This window comes from Solea solea, chromosome 18 (assembly GCF_958295425.1).
Source record: "Solea solea chromosome 18, fSolSol10.1, whole genome shotgun sequence".
NCBI lineage: Eukaryota > Metazoa > Chordata > Actinopteri > Pleuronectiformes > Soleidae > Solea > Solea solea.
The window spans coordinates 4,032,854-4,053,410 of NC_081151.1; the positions used below are offsets into that span (position 1 = coordinate 4,032,854).

Genomic DNA, 20,557 nt, shown 5'->3' on the forward strand with positions numbered 1-20,557 from the left:
ATGAAAACAAAGTGGCATGAGTGCATTTTGTGGCGTGTTTTATCACTTGGCCTCCTCCTCTGCTGTGCTGCGGACACGAACCAATCTCCGGTGACGAGAGGGAGAAGTCTCTTTTTGAAGCTGGAAACTTCACAATCCAAACTGGCAACAACAGAATCCTCACCTGCGGCCGGCGGCTCTTCATTGACACCTGTGACATCACCGCGATCCATGCGTTCAGCAGAGTCCGAGGCAGCAAGAGTCCAGTCGGGCTTTGCGTCCCTCCCGGACGTCTCTGTCACCTGCTCCAGGTCCGACTTTGTCGTGCGGGTCAAAGCGGCTTTCTACGGCCTGGGCGCGCGCGCAGAGGAGCTGACGCTGGGCAGCGGCTGCAGAAGCAACGGTGTTCTCAGGCCGTACGGTGATTTCATCTTTACCTATCCTCTGACAGCGTGTGAGGCCGTGCGCGAGGTAAGATGTACCTCACATGACATGTTTCCACACTAGTAGTAACTCTAATCACGGCCGGAGCTATGCGTTTTAGTGCCCTGGGCGAGATACACCAGATATTGAGATTTTAGACTTTTCTCTGGTAATTGTTGGAGATTAAGCCACGTTTTTGAGGATTGTTTATTCTTTTTAACTGAGCTACAATTCGGCATTGTTCGGCTAGAGTTTTGTGTCGGACATCTCTTCCTGTGACACCAATCAGTGTCCGGCAGTCTGGAGACGTCACGCATAGTGTTGCCTCAGCCAGCTTGGAATCTCGCCAAAGCAGGTACTAAAAAAGAGTACCTGGTACCAGGTACTATGCTGGTGGAAACACCATTAGTACCTGCTCTGGCCAGCACTGAGGCAATACTGTGATACAAATTAGTAAATTCTTGCATAGCTTAGCCATTTTAGGCTAATTTAAGAAACTGAGATGACAGTTCTAAAGTTTACCAAAAATGAATATCCTCTGGAAATTTTTTGTTATATTCATTCAACACAGCCATTTTTACTTTTACTTAAGTACATTTTTTATAAAAAATAGTGGTACTTTTACTTGAGTAGCGTACTCTAGAACTAACATTTGGGATCTCTCCTCTCAACAGACGCCCTCTGGTTACCTGCTTTACAAAACCGTGCTGCATTACAAGCCCTCTGCAACGCGGTTCCCGAGCAGAGCGCAGCCGCTCGACGTCGCCATCGAATGTCGCTACCAAAGGTCGGAGGCGTGGTCTCGCATCTAATTTCAGCTAAGTTCAGTTCTGCGTGAAGGCCGAACCCCTAACATCCCCCAAAATCTATCCAGGAGCCATCATGTTTACCGACTGGCCGTGAAACCCACCTGGAAAACCGCGGTCATGCGTAAAAAGCTGATGGGGCGTCCGAGCGACTTCAAGATCGAGCTGATGGATGGTATGAGCAAGGATTCATTTGTGCTAGCTTGAGCACATTTCAATTAAGGTCTGGTGTGTAACACCTTGCAAATTGTTCTTGTATGCAAAAGCCAATGTAGATCTTTGAGTATTGGAGTCCTCAATTTGTTACAATCTGCAGTCGCACCATTATATATATATATCACTAATTTTACACACTGGACCTTTAATTCCAGTATTTAAACTTGATAAATGTCAGTAGATACCTCGTGTCATGCAATATCTTCTCATGCATTCTGAGATTCCTGGAGCGCCCCGTCCAAAAAACCGGCATACCAGCTTGGGCAGACTGTAAATATCCAGGTCACGGCCCTGCATCTCCCCCCCGGAGGGAAACTGTACATCAGTAGCTGCTATACAGCGCCATTCAGTGGCTCCGACCTGTCCCTCAAATACACCATTATCGACAATTTGGGGTATGTGAGGTATTTGAATACTTGTGTTTTTGCTCTTTTTTGCCATCATTTGTGAATAACTGTGTCACACTGTTGTCAACCACCAGGTGCATGCTGGACAGTATGAAACACCCGGGAGCCTCTCAGTTCATCCACCAGACACACAAAACTCTGCAGTTCTCCCTAAAGGCCTTCCAGTTTACGTCTGACCCGGACACCGGGGTGAGCATGGAGAAGCTACTGTTCTCTGGACGCACACAGCTGAGACTCTGGTTTAACCCCCGCCTCCATTTTTAGGTCAGCATTCACTGTAAATTATCCATCACGTCAGAGGATCCAAGTCCTGCGCACAAGTCCTGCACCTACAGAGCGAACGGGTGAGACCCCAATGTTATAATCTCCCTCCCCGGACTAAACTTTTCCCCCCGGTTTCCAAGTGAACCGAGCACTTTGTGTGTTTTGTGTCAGGTGGACGGCAATCAGTGGCGACGACTCCATATGTGAATGCTGCGATTCACAATGTGTGACCCCAAAACCCCGCAGGGTCATGCAGACAGGTCTGTGACAATCTTCTTCTTTTGTTATTCATGTCCCGCAATATCATAGATAATTATCCTTAGTGTCTTCTCTTAAAAGAGTGAAGCTCCGAGGATGTAAACGCGATGTAAACATGACATCTTGTGTATTTCTTTCCAAGGTTTTGCCAGCAGTGACTTGCTGTTCGTCTCCGATCAACCGTACACAGCAGGAGCTGGTTCTTCCACGGTCGTCATGAGCGGAGAAGACCAGAACAAGGCACCAAGGCTGCGCACTGATGAGCTGAACAGTCAGGAGTCCCTGTGGAAAAGTACAGATGTGCTAAAGTATGGCCGTGAGGAGGAGGAGGAGCCTAGATTAACAACAGAGCCTGATGTGGAGACATTGATTTTCAGGCACGGCGTTTTAGTGGAGGAGAGGAACGAGTCAGAAGAAGATAGCTCGGGTTATGACGAGGAGGAGGAGGAGGAGGAGGGGGACGACTTTTTAGAAGGCGAGGATGAGGAGGAAAGATCTGGGGGGGAAGAGGGCGAGATCTCTGCACGGCTTCACTGGGCGCAGTCAGAGCAAGTAAAATACGAGCCACTGAACTCTGACGAAGAGAGGAAGCATTCAGGTCGAGGTGAAGAGCGGAAGGATGACAGCCTGGCAGATGTAGTAGATGATGAGATGACTTGGTATTTCACATGGCGGTAGTATTACATCACTGAAGCCTATATAGCTTCAATAAAAAATAAATGAACTAACTTTTTTTGAGACTCTGTATTGAGAAAGTAAACTGCGTGAACTGAAATGATGCTCAGTCACTTGCAATTCTTTAATTTGTCCATAAATCTTTATTATCGTTCCATAATAAATGATCATTTATTACATTATGATGATGTCTTGAGCATTTTGAAATATAGTCCAACACAGAAACACCCCACTGTTTGAGCCATAATAACTGTGGAAAATAAAAAGGGCGACGCCTCCAATATCCGTAACTAAAAAAGCAGCAGAAAATGTGGCCCAACATAATCAGTATTTCATTTAATCATTTAATTTCTGCTCATTTCTTTTTGTGATATCAGTGGTCATGCGCATACAAATCGCTTTGAATCAATATTTTCTTTGTTTTTTTCAAAAGTAAAATAAATTGGCATAGAATTGATATAAGAACAAACTCGAGTCATCAACGTTGCAAAGAAGTGACCCCTCTAAGCATAAACTGAACGTGACAGGATAAATAACTTAAGATTATTAATAGTTTTTTCTTTAACAAATATAATTGATGTTTAAAGTCTTTGGAGATAATATAGAAAAGAACTCTATCGCACAGATATAATAAATGTACAACGTGTTGCTCTATTTACAGACGAGTGCCCCTAAGTCCCATTGTTGCTACTACAAGCTCTGATTCAGCAGGACATAAGTGGTACAATCATGGTTTGGCACTAGAGGGCAGTATAATCCCATCTCTTGCAACAGAAAGTCAGAATGCCCTCTGGCAAAAAGCAAACTATAGCATTTTGTCTTAATAAAAATGCAAAAATGTGTATTTTAAGACCCACACCATAAACAACGCATTCAAATGATTATCTAAAAATAAAAGGTAATTTTTGAAATAAGCATCTCAAACTGTCTCTCACACAACTTGCAGTAAATTAGGTGTCGCAAGTTAAGTCCTTCCCAGTCGCTCCTTCAGTCTTTAACAATCACGTCGATGCCGTTTCTCCTCCTTCAGCAGTACCTGACGTCCCGTTTGTCTTCTCTGCAGTGTCTGAATTTAAGAATGTAGAACGTGAGATTAATGATTAATGGAGCATAGGATGAGCAGTCACTCAAAAGACTAAAATCCACAGCTAAGTAGTGAACATGTAAACCTTACACTCGCTAAAACGTGATGTTAGGTGAATGGACAAAAAGAGAAAACGGCTAGTGAATTTAAAAAAGATACTACTATTGGTACACATTTTACTATGAGGTATTTTATGGAGTCATCGAAACTAGGTACATAAAGTGTAGCTGTTTTTAAATTACATCAATGGATTCAATAAAATGTGATACTGGTTTATACAGTACAATCTGAATATCACTACTGTGAACAACATACAACTTCACAGAGCAGACTACTGATCTACTAATTACAGTCTAAATCTGATGTCTTACCCTGAATACTTTCGTTCTGTGCTTCCTGTCCTGCAGTTTGCTCCGTCCCTTCGATCGTCTCGTTCTCTTTGGCCTTCGATTTGGGCTTCTTTGCCACCGGCGGCGGAACCTTGGCCGCTTTCACCAGTGAAGCTACTTCACTCGCCGCCTTTGTTACAGACAGAACCTCCAGATTGTTCTGCACACTCGTCTTGGCCTCTGACACCGGCTTGGTCTCAATCACCACCTTCTTGTTGCTCTTGGAGAAGATGAAACTGGCTGTGCTCAACGGCGACCTCGGGGACATGCGGAGGTCGGGTGACTTGGGCGAGTGCAGGCTGTGGTGGGACGCGGGGTTATCTTTCGATCGGGCTGCAGTCCTCAGGCGGATGGCCTCCTGTAGGTTCATGGACGGAGATGCCATTGTGGCGGGAGGAGACTTTTTGGTAGGGGAGGGTGTTGTGGATAAAGATTCAGTTGGAGCCACAAGAGACTGGGGTTTGGATAAAGCTGACTCTAAAGTGACTTGAATTGGCGGAGAAGTGGATGTGGGTGAAAGTAATATCAGAGACTTTCTGATGGGCTTTTGAGGAGCTTCTCCGTTGGTAGATATGGTAGGGACCTGATTACTGGGCTGCTCCTTCCTCATTGTGACCTTAACCTGTGGGTGCTCTTCAGCATCATGGGGCTCAGGACTGCTGTTGACAGACCGCAGCTTGACCATCTGCAGGAGGGTGGGGGTTATAATGGGAGTAGGTTCCTCCAGTACAACACGAGCAGAGGTCACCTCTTGGCTCTGGTTTTCTTTGCATGCAGCACCAGGCTCAGGCTTAAGGCTGGTAAGAGCCTGCACAGGTAATGGTGGAGGTAAAGGGATTACAACTGGAGAAGCGGCAGGTTCTTCAGGAACTTGTGGGATTAAGATTTCAGGTGCTGGCAACTGTGGAACCTCGTTAGTCGTTGAAGCATCAGAGTTGGTGGGTACGACATTAGCATGGTGCAGAGGCTCTATGTGAGGCGGAGGTGGGATACTCTGAGGGGCAATGAGAATACTGTCAGATGAAACCGGATAAGTGTCACATTCAGGTTCTTTCAGATGATCACTGTCCTGCTCTGACGACTGGAGCTGTGATGGTACGGGTGGTGGAGGTGGAATATTTTTTGGTGGTTCCATCTTGCCAACAACTACTTCTACAGAAGTTTGAGTGGCATTTTCTTGAGAAGGAAGTAGAGCAACCTCTTCAGTAGATAGAGCAGCGGCCTCTTTAGGAGGCAGAGGGGACACCTCAATAACCAGTGGACATGGAACTTCTTGAACCAGAGGCAGAGGGGACTGTTTGGTCCTCACAGGAGAATCGTCCTTAGGTGGTGCTGGAGAGGACTCCTTGGGTGAAGGAGGAAAGAAATCAGGCGGTTGTGGTAATAACTCTTTGGGTGGTGAAGGAGAGACTGTTTGAGGCAATGGAGGAGGGACTTCTTCGGACAGTGATGGTGGAGAGACTTGTTTAGTTGGTGGTGAGGGGATCATTTTAGGTGGTGTTAGGGATACCACTATAGGTGGTGCCGGTGGTGGAGAGATCACCATGGGTGGAGATGTAGAGATCACCTTAGGTGATGGTAGGGAAATCTCTATAGGTGATGGTGCCGGTGGTGGAGAGATCACCTTTGGCGGTGATAGAGTGACCTCTGTAGGTGGTGGGGGGATCACCTTAGGTGGAGATGTAGCGATAACCTTAGGTGATGGTAGGGAAATCTCTATAGGCGGTGGTGGTGGTGGAGAGATCACCTTAGGTGGTGATAGAGAGACCTCTATAGGTGGTAGACAGATCTTTTTAACTGTGGGAGGGGACACTGTTTGAACTGGCGGAGCGGGAGCTGCATACGAGGGTGGAGGAGGGATACTCAGTGGTTGAGTCTGTGGTTCTGCCTCTGTGATCACCACAGATATTGTTGTGGTCTCTGGTGGTGCCTGCACAGTCTCACCAATGAAGGGGGGAGGAGGAAGGGGAAAATCTACGTCATCGACACCCACTTGTGCTATTGGTGGAGGTGGCGGGGGCCAGGATGATTCGGGGGATGTAACAGCTTTGACCGGCGCGACTGTAGTCTGTTTAGCGAGGGGTTGGGGAGGACGCTGTGACACAGTAGGAGAGGGGGATGGAGAAAATCGTACTAAAGAATGGATATTTACCTCTTGCGTTGTGTCTGTGGGCGTCTTCCTGGGCTCTTCTTCTCTCGTTGCTGCTACCAGCATTTCTTCACGTTTCTCTACGGCCTTCACTAACATCCCATTTAAAATGTCACTTACTCTTGCCTTCTCACCTGCTTCTACGACTTGATTTCCTTTCAAATCCACATTCTGAGTCAGTCTTTTACTTTTCCCGTTTTCAATCTCTGCATGCAAAGTCACACTTTCTTCTTTATTCACTTTATTTCCCTCCAACACATGGAGTAACTCTGCAGTTACAGCTGGATTCTTCTGTTTCCTGTCTGCCACTAAACTCTTCACAATGCCCTCGGTTGACAGACACGGGGAGTGCCTCTGCTGCCGCCGGTCTTTTGGATTCTTCTTTATGATAGTGTCGATGTTGTCAGGCACGGGAGGTCCCAGAAGCAACTCGATCGAACGCTTACTATGAACCCACACCTCAGGTGGAGGGGGTGGAGGTGCATGGACTTTAGGTGGCGGAGGGATGTTGAAGAGCTCTCTCAGCGCCCTCACTGAGGGACTGAGGTCAACTGCGTCAGGCATGTCGTCCTCTCTGTTTTTAATGTTCTCTGGAGCACCTGGTTGTGTGAGAGGCGATGGAGCTGAACCAGCAGAAGACCCGGGAAATAACTTCTGAAGCTTTGCTAAGATGCCTCTCTTGTGCTTTGGAGATGAGCTGTGGGGTGGTTTAGAAAACTGTGGGGATGTGGGATCTTGGCTGGAGTAGCCACTGGACAGGGATACTTTGCCTGGCTTTTTCCCTTGGAGAGATTCCTGCGTCTGTTTTGAAGAATCTCTGAAAACTGGTCCTTCAACATTTACAGCGCCCTCCGTCTTTAGTGCTTGGGCTTTAAAGGGACTGAACGACGCAGAGCCTGTAGAGTCGTCCAGAGAACTGGTGTCGGCATTGTAGCCTGGGCTGTCTATGATTGAAGGTGAAGACAGTGCTGTATTTTTCTCATTTTCCTCCTCACCTAAGGGGGGGATTCTTTGGCGAGAAGATTCCACTGAAATCACAGAGACCTCTGCCAGATCACGTGATCGTCGCTTCATCTTGTGAAGGGAATAGGAGCGGCTTGGCGGAGGAGGGGCCTTCTTGGATTTCATGACAGAGAGGCTACGCACAAATTGCCCGTCTTTTTTGCCCACATTCTCTTTACTGACGAGCACGCCATTAGAGGTGCATTTGGAGGCCTTGCTGGAAGAAGAGTGAACACTGGCTTTGTCCTCCTTAGAGGAAAAATCACCATTCCGTGACCTTTTCTGTATGGGCGTGCTGTTGCCTGAGATGGTTGAGGAGTCGGACACCAACGTCTCTGAGGACTCAGAGTTGCTCCAACAAGAACTGTCAGAGAGATGCTGGTGGTTGTGGCGAGAGGCAGAGGTGATGGTCGACGCTCTGGAGGAGGTGGTTCTGGATGAAGACGCCCTCGAGGAAGCACGTGACGGTGCCGGGCTGGAGAGCAGCAGGCTGCTCTTGCTCACGGTGCGCACGCTGTTGCGACTCCGCCCGCGGTTGATTTCCACCACCTCGATGGACGGTGGCAACACAGCATTGGGAATGATCTTGGACATATAAGCAGCCTGTGGTGACATGGACATGACAGGACTGGGCGGCTCCAGTCCTGTGCTGTTGGCGGTCGTCATCCAGGGAACGGCCAGCGATCGCGGCCTCTCTCCCTCTGACAAGTCCGGACCCAGGCGTTGCAACAGGGCCAGATCGTCCCTATGACCAGCATGGGTGGCACTGAGTTGCTTGACTCGGTCTTGGTTGAGGGCCTGGATGACATTAGCATCTGTGGGACTTTCATCAGTTTCACCATTATAGAGCTGTTCCTCTTCTAACTTCTGAGCCACTGTCCAGCCTACTCTGTCCAACCCTGAAAAAAGGACAGGAGGACTAATCAGCATAAGTTCATACTACTACTTGGGGAAAAGACACAGTAAAAACTCATTTTAAAAACTCGCTGCATACCCAGATCTCTCTGAACGTGGTGTGGGATTCCCGCAACAGTTCTCCTGTGTCTTCTCCTTTTTGTCTTTTCTGACTTTTTCCCAGAGTTCAAGGGCCTGAATGTTGATCCTGGGTTAAAAAGAAGCACAAGAGAAATTATTTTCCATTTGGGTATAGTATGCAGATGGGGGTCACCAAATACATTTTTAGAACAATCTTCTGCTTTTTAAGTAAGAATTCTGTGTGTTATGTGTTTATTTGCTGTGTTTATAATTATGCCGTTTGTTATTTTGAAGCACCTTTGGTAAAAGCACTCATACACTCGTATTATTTAAGCATACAATGAAAATTAATGTCTCTATCAATTCTTTTCTATATATTTAAAATACATAAAATACACAAACATTTGCTGATTATCTATTTAGAATATTATCAGAAGTACCTTGCCGCGTGAGTCCAGAGCGGGACGATCGAGTGGACACTGAAGACTGAACCGAGACAACAGAGGACGTGTCGGCCATGGTGCTGTCCGTCGTAAACCCGCCACCTTCTCCGTCCGTTTGCACCGTCATTGTCGACTGTAAAAAATAATAATAACAACAGGGAAAGAATTGAACATTGAATTGCCAATATTACGTGCAAGAAAACAAGCAATAAGTGTTTTGACGAGTCACTTACAATTGTGCTCTCGTTATCCTGAAACTCCACTCCAATACTGGTTTCTGCGAGGAAAGCAATAACATTAAAATTCTTGGTGTACACACACACACACACACACACACACACACACACACACCCTGCAGACTGTTGGCATGGGAACACCTCTAATTTAGTGCAGCGATAAAGACTATAATACTTGAGTGTTTACCTTCCTGCTGCATCATTTTCAGTCCCTCCTGGGCCTCGGTGTGAAGGTCCTCCAGGTACTTGGGCCTGCTGGCTTCTATGAAGACGTTCTCCTGGAGCAGCGGCGGTGCCGGGGTCTTGTCGTCATTATTCCGCTTCGGTGCACCTTAAGGAAAAGAGATGGGGGGAGAAGAGGGGATGAGTCTGGGTCAAGCCAACGCAAAAACAGCAAATAAACGGGGCCCCATGAGGAGGAGCAGGACATGTGTTTGAGAGGGCAAGAGCAAATTAAAAAAGATATCGAATTAAACAAGACATGTATTATTCTGCCCTTTTTATTTTCTTATTAACCAATTGTAAAATACTCGTGGATGCCATCCAAAACATGCAAATTGTGCTCTCTGACAACATTATGGATGCTCTAGTGCAAAATAATAAATAAGGAAATTCAAATTCTTTAATGTAAATTCCAGACGGTGTTTAAAACTGCATTTAATGACTGTACTTTCATCAGTTTTGTATGTGGATGTTGATAAGTGAGCCACTCCACTGATTAAATAAAAATTTGGTTTGGTCCAGAAAATGTCAGAAAACTTAAAAAAAAAAAAAAGAAAAATCTCAAATGTCTTGTTTTTCTCCACAAAACAAAACAATTTCGTTTTTAATGATTTTTGTATATTAATATATAAATATTTACATTTAAGAAGCTGAAACAATCGGAAATCTTGTTTTAATCATGAAAAAAGCTTCAAAGCGATTATTCGATGATCAAAACAGTTAATTGAGTAATTGTTTCAGCTCTACACGCAATCACAAAAGCACATTCACGTGCTGCCTCCTCACTCACCTCTTCTCCTGAAGACGGTTGAAAAGCAGTTAATATTGTGAAGAGTGGAGGTTTTAGTCAGAAGCACCACCATGATCTCTCATAGCATTTAAAAAAAAAACAATAATGTCTTAAAGTGTTTCCAGTTCAAGGAAAGGAAAGGAAAACAAATACAGCCGCAAAAAGATGAAAAAGGAAGAGGGCGGGATGATAGAACCTCGCTTGTTGTTGATGACGTTGTTATTGTCAGTTCAGTGCAATGCAGAGCAGAGGTTTTTACAGACAATCACAAGCTCAGACACTAATCTGCCACAACCTAATTCCTGCCATCTCTCCCTCTCTCCTCCTCCTCCTCCTCCTCCTTTCTCTATCACCCCTCAGATCAAACATGTAAACATGAAAAGCAGGGAGAAAAACACTGTTGTCAGGGGGTTTGAGGTGGCTTTGACACTGCTTTGTTGTGATTATACTCTCATTTTTTTCCCCATGAACAGCACAAAGTGACACACAAATAAAAGTATTTGTCCTGTACTTCTTCAGACTTCATTAAGAGAGACATGACTTTCTTGTTGTTGTTGTGCCACAAGGGGGAGTCAGTGAATAGAAACCATTTATTCCCAAAACATGTTTCAAAACATTTTAAAACAACAGTCACAACTATGATATAAAAAGTCAAAATTGTGAGATAAAAAGTCAAAATTATAAGATAAAAAGTCATAATGAGGCGCATGTGCACTTATCTCATAATTATGACTTTTTTATCTCATAATTATGACTTTTTAATCTCATAATTTCAACTTTTTATCTCATAATTATGACTTTTTATCTCATAGTTTCGACTTTATCTCATCATTATGAGTTTTTATCTCAAAATTATGACTTTTTATGTCATAATTTCGACTTTTATCTCATAATTTGCACACAATTTTGAGGATTTTTTAAAGTTTTGCCTTTTTTTTTTTTTTTTAACGGGAAATAGGCTTCCATGCTACACAGTGTAGCCCACCAACAGATTTCACAAAAGGAAAAAAGAACACAATAAGCAAATGGAGAAGCAGGGAGAAGAATGCTGTTGTCAGGGGATTTGAGGTATGGGGGCTTCAGCACCCACAACACGGCTTTGTTGTGATTATACTCCCATTTTTTCCCATAAACAGCACAAAGTAACACATAAATGAAAGTGTTTGTCCTGTACTTCTTTTTTGTTGTTGTTGTGCCACAAGGGGGAGTCAGTGAATAGAAACTATATATTCCCAAAACAAGTTTCAAAACACTTTTAAAACAACAGGCCAGTAGTATTTGCTACACAAGGTCAGACATGTGGCAAAAGTTGTCCCCGTCCTTCCCAGCAGTGCAACATTCAAATTGTTACCATGCAGCAAAAAGAGTGAAGACTCCTCGGTTAATGAGGTTAAAGTTATTAATCTTCTGGTCTGCAGGAAACATCAAACGCTTCTTTTTCTTTTTGTTGACACTATATTGGTTGACACCTCAGACTGAACTGCGGCTCACTTCCTGGTGTGCTGAGCAGACATGATATGGAATGTGTGACATCTGAGCAAATGGAAAACATTCCCATGGTCACGATCCCACCGAAGTGAGTCAGACAAAAGCAGTTTACAGAAAAAGAAAAAACAAAACAAAAAAAAAGCAGAAATGAATTGCATGTGTTACCAGTGCATAGTAACAAGAAAAACAACAGTTTACTGAGTTAATATCACTCAGCGCTGCTGAGGTGAACACTGCAGCCTGCAGATGTAAATAGAAAGGTGATACGCATGCGAAGGATGAAGTCAGTCTAGGACAACACGTAATCTCGTTGCCATGGCAGCACACACTTTTGACTGCCGAGGCCCCCGAGTTATGGGTGGGGCGCGGCTGCTGCGCGTTAACGACGAGGGCCTCCTCATACTGTATTGTCGCCGGGTTCTGTGCTCGCTCACGTGTCCATATTAAAAGACACTGACATATATATTAAAAGACACCATCTGTCCCTGCTGGACTGTGAGGAGACGGGCGACAATAACAGGCCTGACACTGTTAACCGTATTAACCCCAAAACTGATATTTAAGTCTCAGATCAATCTCCACAGAGAGAAAAGGTCAATTTCAAAATCCTCCTGTACGCTCTCAAGGCCGTCGAAACAAACTTGCCGCTCCCTCAGATCCTCCTCACTGTTTCCTCCACCTCAGCACCGGAGCTCTCAGAGATCTCTGGAACTCACTCCCACCAGAACCTTGACTCTCTTGCCCCTCTTCAAACCCAGACTCAAAACTCACCTGTCCAAAATAGGCTTTACCGAGTCATTCCACTATTCCATTTTCCGTTGAAATGTGTCGTCCTGTTTGATTATTTTGTCTCTGTAAAGTGTTTGAAAGTCATACTCCGACCTGTTTGTAGATCTAAACGCCGCAATACTGGTATATAAAGTTAATCTGCCTATGTTGTGACTTAATGTTGAAATGGTTGGATTGCAATAGAAATCCGTTTATATTTAATGAGTTAATAAGTTACACGCTACAGTTTTTAAACATTTAATGACAACTGCACGACTGACTGCACAACCCAAACCCTTTTGTTAGTGCATTAAAATACTCAATACCACACCCAATACACTCTGTAACAGTGAGGTCATCATGTTTCCTACTCTCAGACGCAGTTAACTCTTTGAATATACTTTAAATACAACACATTATAAAATAATAACATATAAAAGGCCTGAGAAGTGTTGGGGAAGTGAGTGAGTGAGGAATGTCTACACTGATACTTTATTGTTCATATTCCACTCTGTCCCAGTGGTATATAAACAATAATGGATGAAACTGTGTCAAGTAAATACTTTATTTTATTGCTGGAATACAGTATAACATATTGATACGCACAAGTTGAATGTGCAGACTGTGAAGTTGAAGCTGCTGAGGACACACACTGAGGACAGCTGATTGTTTTTTAGTGACTTAGACGAGACACCACATACATGCACATAAACACAGTCCCAGTGGCATCCATGCGACTGTGACTCTTCATTGAACTGCATCATGGGAATCAAACAGATGCAAATAACCCGCACTTACACGCCTCTCGTCCCTGCCCTGACTTGCCCCTCTCTCTTTTCTCTCCCTCTCTCTTGTTTTGCATCACCACGCAGAGACATTTCTCTCCAGCTTTGAGGTTGCCGTCTGCCAGGTGCTTAAGCCTCTCTAATCAACGCACTGGAATAACACAGTGGGAAACGGTGTGTGTGTGTGTGTGTGTACACACAGTCACAGAACGTACAGTCTGGATCCAGTAGACAAACTCATGCCGCTCAAAGCGGAGCGATCACCCGACTGTGGTGTTCTTCACATGCTTGCTTCCCAGTTAATTAGACACAAGTGTCACAGCTGAAGGAACGGAAGGAAGAAGTGTGGTGTGACAGGGACAGCAGACCAGGTAACGGATACACCTGCAACACCTGACACGCGGGGGATACACTCCTATTCACTGCAGGAAAATATGACCCGCGATAAATCAGCATCTATCAGACACCTCTAGACTGCAGACGCTTTCATCCACAGCGTGGAACCCTGACCTGGCTTGGGACGTGCCACATGCATCAGCAGTGTGAATAGCAATGATGACATGCCAGTGCTACACTATGGAAGCCCATTTCTACCAGGAAAAAAAGTCATAATTGTGAGATAAAAAGTCATAATTATGAGATAAAGTCGAAATTATCAGATAAAGTCATAATTATGAGATAAAAAGTCTACATTATTAGATAAAACGTCATAATTATGGGTTAAAAAGTCAAATTTATGAGATAAAGAGTCATAATTATGAGATAAAAGTCTAAATTATGAGATAAAAAGTCATAATGAGGCGCATGCGCACTTCTTATCTCATAATTATGACATTTTATCTAATAATTTCAACTTTTTATCCTATAATTTCAACATTTTTATCTCATAATTTCGACTTACTTTGAGGATATTTTTATTATCAAGGCTAAGTTTGACCTCTTTTTTTCCTTTTCTGGCAGAAATGGGCTTCCATGCTACACAGTTTAGCCCACCAACAGATTTCACAACAGTAAAAAAGAAAAGTGGAAGTCCAGCAGTTTGTGGTTTGTTTGGCACACTTCGGTTAAACAAAAAAAAAAGCTGCAGGCCGTGGGGGGGAAACTGTCACATAGAAGTGACAATTACCTGCAGACAAATTAACCAACGACAGCGCGTCTAGTTCCACCCTTCAGGAGCTGGAACTGTCACCTTTTTAATCTAAAATTCTGACCTCTGTTTGAACCAGCAGATCTGTGGCAGAAGTGGCATCACTCACTGGGCCAGCACAATGAGTGATCAACCTGGCGTGACTAATGGTAAGAGTAAAAAAATAAATAATGCCGCCACGTTTGTGTGCGTGGGCAGGGAATATCCGAATATCTTCAAAGGAAAACTGTGCAATATTACTATTAGGAGTCGGACCACTGTGCTTGGAACTCAAAACTAAACTGGGACGGTATTAGGTCGAGTAATCGTTTGGTTCATAAAATGTCCGAAATGTTCTCAAATGTCTTGTCCAAAAACCAAAAATCATTCAGTTTTAATGATATCTTTGTTACCTGGCACAAAGAAAACAAAAAATATTCATATTTAAGAAGCCGAAACAATCAGAAAACTGGCTTCAATTCCTTAAAAACACACGATTCAACCCATGGCAGCATTTGACAGTGGAAATAAATGAATAATTGCTAAAACTTTACAGTACAGAAGTCAAGAGTGAGCACTCCTCTCTCTCTCTCTCTCTCTCTGTAAATATGTCGAAGGTAGAAGCAATAAATAATAATCAAATCCCATTAAATTCAGTGCAGGAGCTGGTGTAAAATAGTCAGGCCTGTTAGTGCCTGTTTAATGTAAGCACAACTTTGCTACAGGCTCATAGAACATGTGATTACAGACAATGCAGCAGTATGTTCGAAAAGACTTCAGCATTCCTGTTTAGCAGCTGAAGAAGCCAGTAGGTGACGCTAATAATAGAGAGGGGGCGTAACTCGGGTTCAAATTCAGAGGCAAATTATAACAGTGTGTGTGTGTGTGACGAAAGTCAAAAGAGATAAATGATAATAAATTTAGTTTACAATTAATGCTCAGAATAAATAAAATAAACTAAAACACCAAGGCTGTGCTCGAGCACAGTGCACGAGTAAAGCATGAGTTCTGTCTTATCACAGGTTTTATGGAGACAAAAACCTTTTGCTGCCCTGTGCAGGTAAAACCAACAATGTTATCTGCAGTCATTTCACTGAGAATTTCCACACACACACAACTGTCTTATTTAGTCGCAAAAGTCACGACTCTGGTGACTCACAAATCTTTCCAGGCACATATTGATCATCAGTCTCTCGGCACACACATTTTCCCTTTCCGTGACAAAAAGCCACAGCGACGTATCGAACACATCTCAACAATGAAGGCCCAAATTACTTCATGGAAGAAAAACACTAACAAAAAAACAAAAAGAGTTGCTTTTGGCTGTACGGTTAAGTGACAAAGACACGAAAGGATAAAAAGAATAAAAGTGAGTCAATGAAATGAAACTGGAGCTCAATATTCAGATGGGACTAGAGGGCAAACATCTCCTACCACTTGAGTGACCTAAATATGATCATTTGGGTGTGGTGACTCTTCACCTACTGAAACACAATCCCGTTTAATTATAATATATACTGTTGTGCGGCTGTTTACTAAACATACATCATGTAAAATCCCACAAATTGAGTTAAGTAAATTATGTTCCCATTCAAAATCGACAATAAAGCATTGTACATAAGAGTGGGCACCAGTGTGACTGATAACATTGTCTAATAGGAGCCTGGTTGCAGATGACATGGCGTTGGTGAAATCCCTAAAACTTCAAACTGGGAGTTCAGATTATTTGGAAAAACTTTCAACTAAAAAAAAAAAATGTACTTTTAAATTTGAACAACACAGAAGTGGAAGTGTCATCTCTCCTTACGTCTCATTCAACTTGTAATTTACTGCCCTCTTGTGGCCACAGTGGGTATGGCAAGACTAGCCACCGCTAAGTGTGTGTCGAATCAGTTTGTACCCGGGATCAGGGATCATACATACAGTACATGCTGAATGTGTGTATTTGTTTTGCTCTACACGTGTGATTTACTCACGCAAGGATCTGCAGTAAGTTTGAGGAACGAGATGTGTAACCTGTGTCGATGCCCTGCATTGAAATGATCACAATGATGCATGTGATCATGTGCACGACAGACTTTAAACACAGGAAAAATCAAGAGATTTGTTGCTACTTCTATGAGGAAAATGTGTTATTGTTGTGGTCTGGTCCATCATGTTGGTGTAGTAGTGTATGTGTGTGTGTTGAGAACTGTTTAAAAGACTGACCTATATTTTCAGCTACTCTCCTCGCTTGACGTCTTTGTCTTTATTCACAAAACGCATGCACAACAGTCAACAAGTGCTTTTCAAACACAAGACTAAATACTAACAGTGAGTCAGAGTTATTACTTCCTGCCAAAAAGAGGGAAGAAATTGTATTTTTTCCTCAACCCTTTCCTTCATTGTTGGCGTGTCATCATCATCACAACACAAAAGGACTCTGTGGAAAAAACATAAAAACACTCTCCAGTTTTTATGAATTGGAGGAAGGCCCGCGTTGATTGTCTTTGGACTCTACTGAGGCGTGATGGTGTAATTGTATCGCGTCTTGTTTGTTTTTGCCTTGAAGAAACATTGCGAGTTAGTCTCTCACTTCCTGAATGTTGGCGCACACTCTCCCACTGCTTTACGCCACAATGACATCTCCTCCTGTGTAGACTACAGACTACAATCTGGCGCGCTGATAAAGACATTAACCTCACGACGACCTGGTTAAAACCACAAGTCCTTTACCTTCACAGTACGTGACAAACTGACAGAGGAGCAACCACGAATGCCTGTCGTAACAACCCAGTTTCACTTAAAGAAGTGAAATGAAAATGGCTCTCATGTGATGTGAAGCTCACATGTGAGCCAAACACTCACTGGCACACACAATGGGCTCCCTATTTCAAGCTTCCTCAGATGAATATCTTCATAAAGCTCAGGAATGTGAGGAATCTCTCGGGGAGTGTTGAGAGTGAACAGGTGACCTTCGGAGTGATCCGCGGTTCGGCCTGCATGACCTCATCAGTCTTCACCTCTATTTCATTATGAATCAACAAGAGAATGATTCATATGAAGGTAAGACGGGATCCGAGAAAAGAGAGGCAGACGCAGGAGAGACATGGTTCACCGTCAGGTGTGCGGAGAATTCAACTGTAAAAACAAGTCATCTATACTTTGTGGCCTGGGATGAAACGTTTGTCCGGGTTATCAGGAAACGCAAAAGCTGAGCTAATGGATTTTAATCACGGTGACGGCTTTAAGAGGTCAAAGGTTATCACTTAACAAAAAAAACCCTGCTACTGCGCAGTTCCCTCATCGGGCCAAACTCCACGGTCCATGTTGACACTAAAAAATACATTCCCAAAAGAGCAAAGCGTAAGAACACTCTACAGAGAACTCAATACAGGGTTCATCTGTTTCATTTAAGACATGCTTGCAAATCCTATGTATGGGTTTAAAGAGGTTTCTTCCTTTTAATGATCTATACGGATTCATCTTCAATATATTCATCTTCTTTATATACATACATATGTTTATACTGTATATATATCCTAAATACTACACAGCAAGTGAGAAAACAGTGTAATATTCCCCTGTTTTGCTTTGTTCTGTTCCTCTGCATAAATGTGCTGAATTAAGCACGGTGTACTTTTCTGGAGAGGAGTCGTGTGTGTGACATGTTTTCATTTCGACGGACTTGCACTAAAGCTCACGCTGATCCGCACCTTGCCTATCATCTATATCCTCACGCTCCACTCGATCCTCCAGTAAGTTACGGTGTGATGAGGAACAATGTGAGCGGCGAGGTCGGGGGGACAAAACAAAACAAAAACAGAACCCCTTGTTCTTTACGGTTACAGACTTGGCAGCGCTTTTAATTAACTGGCACTGTGCCCACCATACCAGGCATTCAGTGGGCAGGAGGCCCCTCTGGCATCGGTACAGATCATCATCAGGGGCTCAGAGTGCAGATTTTCAGGTTTTAATGGGCAAATGAGTTACATCGCTCTGTGTCCAAACCTCCTCCCGATGCATTTTGGGAGTTGCCGATCTCCTTCTTCTTCTCTACTCAAAGGAGATCGCTGGCCGTACTACAAACCATCTATGCCAGGGGCTCAGCTTCTTAAACGTGAATATTTATGTTTTCTGACATTTTATGGACCAAACGATTACTCAATTAATTGAGAAAATAATGGGACAGATAATGGCCCTCCCATAGATTTCACGTCCAAATGATAATGGGTCGTTTTTGTATGTTTGGTTGTTTTTTTTTTAAATTAAGAGATAGTTCCATATTAAAACAAACAAACTTTTATTTTGAAATTCCCCCAATCCAATCCACCTTTATTTGTAACACACTTTAAAAAGAACCACAACCACAGTGGAGTTAACTGCTGTACATAATAATAGATCAATAAAAGACAATGGAAAATGTGTGTGAAATATTATCACATAATAGTGTTGTTGAGCTATGATGATGATGTCATATTGTTATATAATTTTAAGCCCAGATTACCCGCCCCCTACTGTACAGTTGCTTTTTCCCCAGACATTCAGTGGCCCCCAGGTCATTTAAGTTTGAGGCCCCTACTTTAAGGCTTTACAGTACATTCTATTCTGCAACTATCTGCAAGTATTTGACTTCTCAGTTCATCTCTAACTTTTTTGCTCATCAGTTTTAATGGTTAATCAAATAAAAATGCATTCTTTTAAACATTTCTCTATTTAAAGTAGACAAACGTGTGTATTTCAAGTACAAAACGAGGCGTTTGAGGACCTTTTCCACAATTTTTCTTACATTTCATGGAATGATGAATCAGGAAAATGATCGACAGACCGATTGATCATGACAATAATCATTAGTGGCCGCCCCCTGGTAACTATGCTATGTTAAAAGGTTGTCATGTGTTGGAGGGAGGGTATAGCCTCTTAGCCGACCTTGGCAGGAGAGAGAAACACCTTATCGCTCATCACAGTTGACTTTCTCTTGCATAACTCTTGGTTCCACACGGCTGCTGTAGCACAATATAGTGCAGTACATTCACTGGGCCCCGACACAACCGTTTATCATCGTCTACATCGTCTAAGTGTGTTTGGACATACTTGTGTCTGGTGGTGTGGGTATTGTTTGACTGCGACTGAATTTGAATCCCATGGAAATCCCCCCCCCTCCGACACCCTTCCAGCTGAACTACAAGCTCTGGGTTTCCACCACAAGAAGACGCAACAAAAAAAGACAGGCGGAGCCTCCCGTGTCTGTCGAGTCATTAGCCAAGACTGCACAAACACCATCAGAAAACCACACATGAAACACTTCTGCTGCTTCTGCGTTTGGAGCACTCCAGAAAACCAGAGATTTCTGCTTGTCTTTCTGTCTGCTTGTTGTTTTCGTCTGAGTGCATTGAGGTGTGACTCATGAGGAAATAAAGTTAATACATACAGTACGGTACAGTTTGCGCACACACACACAAAACTGGGTTTGCAAGTGAAGCATGCTGACATAGGAGCGCACATGTGCAAGCTCCAACAAGATCTGCTGCCTACAGCTGTGGGAAAATTCACAGTGTTGCTGCTGTGTGAAGACATTTTCATGTGTTCACATTGTGTGTGTGTGCATGCTTGTGGCTTTTAACTTAAGTTGTTGACTGTGTGGGTGTATGTGTGTTCCTCGGGGGGTTGAAATACACCTCTTTCCCCGCTCGGGGGGGCCCCGTGTGGACGGCAGTGGCGGCGCACACACTCGCTTCACCGTGACGTGTAACCTGACGACCAGGTAAATAAGTGATGGTATCACAGAACAGGACAGACAGAGATTTTTTCACGGCAAACAAAGCGAGCTGAAGGTCAGAAGGAGAGTAGGAAGTCTGTTCAAACATCTCTCTAGTGAACAAACACACACACACACACACACACACGCCCTGGAGGCAAGGAGCAGGATCGTCAACCCTTTTCCCAGCACTTTTTCCCCCCTGTTTTTTTTCTCGATGTCATGTCATTTACAGAATGTGCTCTCACTGTTAAGCAACGGCAGATTAATTACAATAAAATGGTTCACTTGGCAAAGATATACTTATTCCCGTTGGAAAACAATTCCTTCCTTTC

General features: G+C 43.6%; 2 protein-coding genes across 3 annotated transcripts in view; one reads left to right on the top strand and one right to left on the bottom strand.

The window, feature by feature from the left end:
• On the top strand, nt 1–3,173 carry si:ch211-67f13.7 (uncharacterized protein LOC565426 homolog). The gene is made up of 8 exons (XM_058616123.1): nt 1–450; nt 1,077–1,189; nt 1,277–1,383; nt 1,645–1,819; nt 1,906–2,020; nt 2,096–2,175; nt 2,267–2,355; nt 2,496–3,173. The coding sequence occupies exons 1-8, from the start codon at nt 1–3 to the stop codon at nt 3,029–3,031; spliced, it is 1,665 nt and encodes a 554-aa protein (XP_058472106.1). The 3' UTR covers nt 3,032–3,173.
• Nucleotides 3,143–20,557, bottom strand: part of si:dkey-157l19.2 (uncharacterized protein KIAA1522 homolog) — a 26,716-nt gene continuing 9,301 nt past the window's right edge. For both annotated transcript variants that reach the window (XM_058616121.1, XM_058616122.1), the window contains exons 3-8: nt 9,494–9,637; nt 9,304–9,347; nt 9,068–9,203; nt 8,647–8,754; nt 4,484–8,551; nt 3,143–4,094 (exon numbers count right to left, since the gene is read on the bottom strand). In XM_058616121.1, coding sequence (XP_058472104.1) covers nt 4,030–4,094; nt 4,484–8,551; nt 8,647–8,754; nt 9,068–9,203; nt 9,304–9,347; nt 9,494–9,637 — 4,565 coding nt within the window. In that variant the 3' untranslated portion in view covers nt 3,143–4,029. The remainder of the gene's footprint in view (nt 4,095–4,483; nt 8,552–8,646; nt 8,755–9,067; nt 9,204–9,303; nt 9,348–9,493; nt 9,638–20,557) is intronic.